Source organism: Topomyia yanbarensis, chromosome 2, assembly GCF_030247195.1.
Source record: "Topomyia yanbarensis strain Yona2022 chromosome 2, ASM3024719v1, whole genome shotgun sequence".
Lineage (NCBI taxonomy): Eukaryota > Metazoa > Arthropoda > Insecta > Diptera > Culicidae > Topomyia > Topomyia yanbarensis.
Window position 1 is genome coordinate 254,722,818 of NC_080671.1, and position 9,138 is coordinate 254,731,955.

Below are 9,138 nucleotides of genomic sequence, written 5' to 3' on the forward strand. Positions count from 1 at the left end.
TCGAAGCATGATGATTTGCAGATCAATTGAAAATTCCCGGAAAAAGATTCAGTAGCTAGTCGCGGAGATCTCGGACGAAATTGAAAAGATCGGATCGTAAAGTGTTTTCGACCAGCTACTGGTGAACGGCGTAGGAGCTTTTTTGGGTCATACTTGTTTCGATTCTGAATTTATAATTTTATTTGGCTCTACCCAGTTCTATCCCAACATTTTAAAAGGGCCAAAATGTAGCAAATTGCATTTTCATGTTTTCCATTAACAAATATCTACCCAAGCACGTACACAACGCATCAGTTGATTATAAAGAATTTTGGTAGCGATTTTACAACAATTTTTTAAAAGGGCTTAATTGATTTTTATGACTAAACTGATTATGAAAGGACCTAACTGATTGGAAAGTGCCTAACTAGCAATACAGTCTTTTTCATAATTTACATACAGGGCCAATCTGATTTTATAATGTCAGTGGGGTCAATCTGACCATCAAATTAGAATTCAGTTAATTCGTCTAACTTTCGGTGTAATATCAGACTTGAACAGCATTTTTTGTGTGAGGTATACTGCCGTTATACGCATAATTGTCCCATGTATATAGGGAATCCCATAGAACATGGGACAAATATGCGTATTACGGTAGTATACAAGTAGTGGCAATATGCGCAATCAAAAGAAATAAATTAGCATCAATTTTTCAAATAGGATTATAATGAATCTGACCTTTGACAATTTTCTCAATGTTTACGTTTTGCAGATAAGCCCTTTTTAAATGTTTGGTAGAGTTGGTTTCCTTACGTTCTATGCTACTTACGACTTTATAAAATTTTTGCCTGAATTTATTAATTAATTTATTTATTAATTTAATTATTTATTGGTGTATTAATTTCTCTATGTATTTATTTATTATTCATTTATATTTTATCAGTGTAGATGTAGTCTCACAATCCTTTCTGATTATTTAGGTTAAATTTACCTTAACCCATTATGACGCAGCGAATGAAATTTCATACGCAAAAACAACTTCAAACTCAGACGAAACGAGTACCCGACGTGAACACCCAAAAACGTTCTCCCAACCCGTGGTGGGACAAAGAGTGCTCAGACGTGTACGCGGAGAAAGCTGCCGCGTATAAAACCTTCCGGAACGACGGGTTAGTTGCTAGTTACCGAGTGTACGCGATATTAGAAAAGCGAATGAAAAATTTAATGAAAGCTAAGAAACGCAGTTACTGGCGCCGGTTTGTCGACGGGTTAACAACAGAAACATCGATGAGCACTCTTTGGGGCACGGCCCGACGTATGCGAACCGAAACAGTACTAACGAGAGCGTGGAATATTCAAACCGTTGGATATTCGATTTCGCCAAGAAGGTTTGTCCGGATTCCACCCCGGCACAGAAAATCTACCGCGCCGCGTCGCCTTACAATACCGCGAACGAAACACCGTTTACGATGGTGGAGTTCTCACTTGCTCTCTTATCATGTAACAATAAAGCCCCGGGGCCAGATAGAATCAAATTCAACTTGTTGAAGAATCTGCCAGACTCTGCCAAAAGACGCTTGTTGAATTTATTTAATAGGTTTCTTGAGGGTAACATTGTCCCACATGACTGGAGACAGGTGAGGGTCATCGCCATCCAAAAACCAGGAAAACCAGCCTCCGACCACAATTCGTATCGTCCGATTGCAATGCTGTCCTGTATCCGGAAGTTGTTCGAGAAAATGATCCTGTTTCGGCTCGACAATTGGGTCGAAACAAATGGCTTACTGTCAGATACACAATTTGGCTTCCGCAAAGGCAAAGGGACGAACGATTGCCTTGCGTTGCTCTCAACAGAAATTCAAATGGCATATGCTAACAAAGAGCAGATGGCATCAGTATTCTTGGATATTAAGGGGGCTTTCGATTCAGTTTCGATCAACATTCTTTATGAGAAGTTGCATCAGCATGGTCTTTCGCCAATTTTAAATAACTTTTTGCTAAACCTGTTGTCTGAAAAACAAATGCATTTCTCGCATGGCGATTTATCGACATCACGATTTAGCTACATGGGCCTTCCCCAGGGCTCATGTCTAAGCCCTCTCCTCTACAATTTTTACGTGAATGACATTGACGAATGTCTTGTCAATTCCTGCACGCTAAGGCAGCTTGCAGATGACGGTGTGGTCTCTATTACAGGTCCTAAAGCCGTCGACTTGCAAGGACCACTGCAAGATACCTTGGACAATTTGTCTGCTTGGGCTCTCCAGCTGGGTATCGAGTTCTCCACGGAGAAAACTGAGCTAGTCGTATTTTCTAGAAAGCGTGAACCAGCGCAACTACAGCTTCAATTAATGGATCAAACTATTGCTCAGGCTTCAACATTCAAATATCTCGGGGTACTCTAAAGGTACCTGGGGATGTCACATTAGGTATCTGAAACAGAAGTGCCAACAAAGGATCAACTTTTTCCGTACAATAACTGGAACATGGTGGGGTGCCCATCCAGGAGATCTAATCAGGTTGTACCAAACAACGATATTATCAGTGTTGGAGTACGGAAGTTTCTGCTTTCGCTCCGCTGCGAACATACACTTCATCAAACTGGAGCGAATCCAGTATCGTTGCTTGCGTATTGCCTTGGGTTGCATGCACTCGACCCATACGATGAGTCTCGAAGTGCTGGCGGGTGTTCTTCCGCTGAAAAATCGATTTTGGGACCTCTCATATCGATTGCTCATTCGATGCGATATTCTGAACCCATTGGTGATTGCAAATTGCGAAAGGCTTGTCGAGCTTAATTCTCAGACCCGATTCATGTCCTTGTACCTCGATTACATGACACAGAACATCAATTCATCTACGTATAACGTCAACCGTGCTCATCTCTTAGATACTTCTGATCCAACTGTATTTTTCGATACATCCATGAAGGAAGAGATTTGTGGAATTCCGGATCATATTCGCCCACAAGTGGTCCCAAATATTTTCTATAACAAATACCATCAAGTCGACTGCGCCAAAATGTTCTACACTGACGGGTCAATTCTCGAAGGGTCCACAGGCTTCGGTATCTCCAACGAAAATCTTGCTGCCTCATTCAAACTCAATAATCCTGCTTCAATTTACGTCGCAGAATTAGCTGCCATTCAGTATACTCTCGGGATCATTGACACCCTGCCCTCAGACCATTACTTCATCGTTTCGGATAGTCTCAGCTCCATTGAGGCCATCCGTGCGGCGAAGCCTGGAAAGCACTCACCGTATTTCCTGGGGAAAATACGGGAATATCTGAGTGCTTTATCTGAAAAATCTTACCAGATTACCTTGGTTTGGGTCCCGTCACATTGTTCTATTGCGGGCAATGAGAAGGCGGACTCTTTAGCCAAGGTGGGCGCATTAGAAGGCGACACTTACGAAAGACCAATTTGCTTCAACGAATTTTTCAGTATCTCTCGTCAGAGGACGCTCGATAGTTGGCAAACCTCATGGAGCAATGGGCATCTGGGACGGTGGCTATATTCCATTATCCCGAAGGTATCAACGAATGCTTGGTTTAAGGGGTTGGATGTGAACCGGGACTTTATTCGTACGATGTCAAGGATCATGTCCAACCATTACTCGTTTGACGCGCATCTCCGTCGTATAGGGCTTGCTGAAAGTAATCATTGTGTTTGTGAGAACGGCTATCACGACATCGAGCATGTTGTTTGGCTGTGCGCAGAGTACTGTCTTGCCAGGTCCCAACTAATAGATTCCCTTCGGGCCCGAGGTAGATCACCTTATGTGCCAGTCCGGGACGTCCTGGCAAGCCGTGACCACCCCTATATTTTTCTTATCTATATCTTTTTGAAAACCATTGATGTCCAAGTTTAATGCATTTTCCCCTCTCTCATTCACAGTAGAATCTCACCAACCTATCCCTGCATCTACAATATGACATTGCTTCACGAGTCTTCGGTGCATACCCTTCTTGATAACCGTCTACCCAGAACATCATGACATACCTCACATGCAGATGATATAGAGAACATCATGACAGCATCAGAGTGCCAATAATTATCCGAAATATCGACCCTCCCCTCGCCCCTGCGATTACAGGCTGGAAACTACAACACTACAACAAAGTGTGCATATCCGCCACAATGATCAATCAGCAAACGACGATGTCAATTACACAATATGTATCCCACTTCCTACCTTTTTCCTTTACTTACATAAGAGGGGAGCAAGCCGCCCCTAAATACGGCTTTCCCTTCCCCCACTAACATGTGACATGTAATTAAAAAAAATGATTTATCGGCCTCGTTAAGCTAAAGCATTTGGGCCTAAATAAACGTATTTAAGATAAAAAAAAATATGTAAGTTCATTTCAAAGACAAATTTATGCGTCCATAGTGAAATTTTTCTAGAGTTCATGTAATTATCCCTTGGATTAGGCGTTGCATTCAATCGTGAGGTAAATGTTGCATAACATAAAACATCAAGTAATTCACCTAGTAGTGAGATTAAAGATTTCTCATATAATTATACTCGCGGCATCACCGAAAGCAATCGTATTTTCGAATCCCAAAGCTCTAGCGAAATTTTAGCTCTTTTGCAAGATTTAGGTTGTTTATACTGGTCCTGGCGTAAAAATTACTACTTACATTATTTATAATAAGGATGTAAGAAATCAATATATCGCATAATATACTTTTAAATATAAGGTCACGGCACTAAACATCATTTTCCATTTCTCACGCGCCCCCTCTCCCTTTCTCACTCTCACTCTCTCTCTCCCTTCATTAGTGTTCCTGGTAACTGTCACGACTCACATATTTCTTGCTGTTTCTCAATCCATTTCTAAGTTGTGTCATAAGATCTTCTGATAAGGTGAAACATTTATTAATGCCCAATCATGTGTAATTGTGGAGGTTTGAGAAGACAATACTATTTTTTGTCTGCCGTTACTCTGTCAATAGATTTGTGCATTTTAGTGTATGAAAAAAAAGCTTAATATTACATCCTACTTGGTAAGTAAATTACCTTATAGTCCTGAGAAAATTTGCAAAATGATTGTATTATGAGAAAACTATAACTATTTACAAATTTTCACACCCTCAAAATGAAAGGTGTATCCCTCCGAAACGTTGAACTATGAGTTGGTAGGCGACCAAAATTCGTAAACTACATCAACTCCAATTTAATTCAGTTCTATTCAGAGCTTTTATGTACACTATAATTAAGGAAATTCATGGTTCTCTAGAAAAATATTTAATTTAACTGGGTAATATGGATGTTTGAAGATGAAAATTTTAATAAGAGACATTCCACATGCGTTATGTAATCTTTTCGTATCTGAATTGAATTTTAAATGAATCCTATGCTCAAATATGTCATGTGAAAAGTAAGAATATCTTTTTTGTAATGCTATTATTGAAAATATATTCATTGCATTGGTATGAACTATTATGAAGAATAACGGATCAAAGCCCAAAAATATCCACTAATTAGATCCGGGAAAATAAGTCTCCTAAAGACCCCATTCTCGATGGGGGATACAAGTACAATGTTTCTTCTAACTTATCGTTGTCCATTTTTGCTCTATACTAAGTAAATCAATTGATGTTTCAGTCACAATTATTAGAGAGGCGTTGGATATACTGTGTACTGAAACGTTTGATTTACATTTTTGTCATACACATTACTGTGTAACAACAAATGAACACTGAAAATTAGAACTATTTCTTTTTCGTAGTATTGGTTTGTATAGGACTCATTTATCCATATTTCCTGAACGAGAATTCCGAACGAAACAATATACACGCTATAAGGATGACTTCAAAGAGAGTACATTATTATCTGCTGAATGCATGGTTTTGTGCTATCGACATAGCCTAGAAACTTCACACTATTTACATCAATATAAATGAAAATTTTGACCTGTCTCGTTCACGAATTCCATTCTTTCCCTGTCTCTCTCAGTTTAAGAGGTTTGAAGGCATATGTGACCTTGTCTTACTTTACTATTTCAAATTGCGGATATTTACGTATTCTGCAGAAAAATCTTTTTTTTTTTTGGGAATATGTAACCAAAATGACAACTTTAAATTCCAAAACAAATTGAACGTTCCAGGTTCCTGATAACTAATTAAGGTTCATCAATAAAGTAGAAATACCAGATAATCGTAAACGAAGCCGCCAAGAAAAGAACAACGAAAACAAAAAGGATAAAACAAAAAAGAATGAAAACTTTAGAAACTTGATTGCATATTAATGAGCTAATCCAATTTGATTTACGCATTTTATTAATTTTATTTATACAAATCATTGTACTCATTTTATCAATTTGAAAACATTTTGTTTTGAATTTTTTGCTTTATTTTTTTATTTGGTTCGTTTTATTGATTTTCTATATTCTATTCAGTTTATTTGAGGTCTTATTTGTGCAGGACCAGAAACTGCAAAATAATAAAAGAGTTCTGAATGTGTAAGAAATGTCTCATCTCACTGCTAGGTGGATTAGGTTGGTTTTTACTACAATATTAGGCAAAGAGTTGAGTACTAAATATTGAAACGACCGACTAATAAACAGAAGAGAAAGACCCCAAAGAGAATCTCATTGTTGCTTGCGTCCTATTCTATATTTTCTGCCGAAATATTTAGTATCAGCTTTAAAATTATCCATGGCTAATCTTTTAGCCCGGCGGATGCAAGTTTGCTAATGAAAGATGTTCGCTAAGGTCTAGTAGAATCAAAGCTGGATCTGGAGGTGCCACGAAAGGATTCTTCTTCGCCGGTTGGTTGGTTAAAGCTTTCGAAGCTTTGCACATGGAACCGGATTTTTTTCAGGGAGTCTATGCGATGGGTTTCAACGCCCCTTCCAAGATTCAGGAGTGGGCTCTACCTACTCTGTTGGCCGGTCCGCCACGGAATATAATCGCCCAGACCCAGTACTGGCAATGCTCAGTTTAGTCCATCAGTTAAAAAACTATCTGCAGGTGGTTTGCATTGCCCCCACGTATGAGCTGGCAATTCAGAAGGGGGAAGTAGCTGCCAAAATACCAAAGTTTTGTCCGGAAATCAAACTTCCTTACGCCGTTCGCGAGGAGATCGTCAAAGTGGCAAAGCTGACTAATCATATCATCGGAACACCCGGCTAGCTAATGGACTGGAGTATAAAGTTTAGGACGTACGACCTAGAAGTTTTCCCTTTTTGTACTGGACGAGGCGGGTGTTTTGGTCGCTGTTCTTCTTGGCCACGTACGAGTGTGGAGTTCGCCGAGTACATCGTACCCAATCCGATCGTCATTCGGCTGGCGCGGGAGCAAGAATCACTCGATAACATCAAACAGTACTACGTGAAGTGCGGCAACCAGGTCGAGAAATTGTGTGATTACCGTCGGACAAGCGATCATTTTCTGTCATATGATGTATAGGACAGTTGTAAACTCCAAGTAAACTTATTTTCGAAACTGTTAATCGATCGAAACAGGTACGCAAAACGGCCGGTTGGTTGACCGGCAGGATGTCCTAGGATGGTCACTCGGTAGCGGTACTGTCCGGTGATCTAACGGTGGAACAACGGTTGGACGCTCTGGATCGATTCCGAAATGGACTAGAGAAGGTACAGATTAAAACGAACGTTTTGTCCAGGGGTAAGTTCCACCACTTGATTCTGGTTACAACACTAGGTTACAGAGAGATTCTTTCGCCTTAGGTATCGACGTCGAACAGGTGACCATTGTCGTCAACTTCGACCTGCCGATGGATCAGCAGGGACGAGCCGATTGCGAAACGTTTCTACATCGAATTAGACGTACCGGTAGATTCGGTAAGTGTGACTCATTCTTGTTATCCTATAGATTGTATTTCTTTCCGCTTCTTCAACAGAACGGAATCACCATCAACCTAGTGGACAGTGATCGAAGCATGATGATTTGCAGATCAATTGAAAATTCCCGGAAAAAGATTCAGTAGCTAGTCGCGGAGATCTCGGACGAAATTGAAAAGATCGGATCGTAAAGTGTTTTCGACCAGCTACTGGTGAACGGCGTAGGAGCTTTTTTGGGTCATACTTGTTTCGATTCTGAATTTATAATTTTATTTGGCTCTACCCAGTTCTATCCCAACATTTTAAAAGGGCCAAAATGTAGCAAATTGCATTTTCATGTTTTCCATTAACAAATATCTACCCAAGCACGTACACAACGCATCAGTTGATTATAAAGAATTTTGGTAGCGATTTTACAACAATTTTTTAAAAGGGCTTAATTGATTTTTATGACTAAACTGATTATGAAAGGACCTAACTGATTGGAAAGTGCCTAACTAGCAATACAGTCTTTTTCATAATTTACATACAGGGCCAATCTGATTTTATAATGTCAGTGGGGTCAATCTGACCATCAAATTAGAATTCAGTTAATTCGTCTAACTTTCGGTGTAATATCAGACTTGAACAGCATTTTTTGTGTGAGGTATACTGCCGTTATACGCATAATTGTCCCATGTATATAGGGAATCCCATAGAACATGGGACAAATATGCGTATTACGGTAGTATACAAGTAGTGGCAATATGCGCAATCAAAAGAAATAAATTAGCATCAATTTTTCAAATAGGATTATAATGAATCTGACCTTTGACAATTTTCTCAATGTTTACGTTTTGCAGATAAGCCCTTTTTAAATGTTTGGTAGAGTTGGTTTCCTTACGTTCTATGCTACTTACGACTTTATAAAATTTTTGCCTGAATTTATTAATTAATTTATTTATTAATTTAATTATTTATTGGTGTATTAATTTCTCTATGTATTTATTTATTATTCATTTATATTTTATCAGTGTAGATGTAGTCTCACAATCCTTTCTGATTATTTAGGTTAACTTTACCTTAACCCATTATGACGCAGCGAATGAAATTTCATACGCAAAAACAACTTCAAACTCAGACGAAACGAGTACCCGACGTGAACACCCAAAAACGTTCTCCCAACCCGTGGTGGGACAAAGAGTGCTCAGACGTGTACGCGGAGAAAGCTGCCGCGTATAAAACCTTCCGGAACGACGGGTTAGTTGCTAGTTACCGAGTGTACGCGATATTAGAAAAGCGAATGAAAAATTTAATGAAAGCTAAGAAACGCAGTTACTGGCGCCGGTTTGTCGACGGGTTAACAA

At 39.4% G+C, this 9,138-nt stretch overlaps 1 protein-coding gene across 1 annotated transcript; it reads left to right on the forward strand.

Annotated features, from left to right (window-relative positions):
* The first annotated feature begins 7,124 nt into the window (after window positions 1-7,124).
* Window positions 7,125-7,883, forward strand: LOC131680256 (DEAD-box helicase Dbp80-like). The gene is made up of 4 exons (XM_058960974.1): window positions 7,125-7,337; window positions 7,496-7,616; window positions 7,679-7,792; window positions 7,852-7,883. Exons 1-4 carry the CDS (start codon window positions 7,125-7,127, stop codon window positions 7,881-7,883), a joined length of 480 nt encoding a protein of 159 aa, XP_058816957.1.
* Window positions 7,884-9,138: the final 1,255 nt, after the last annotated feature.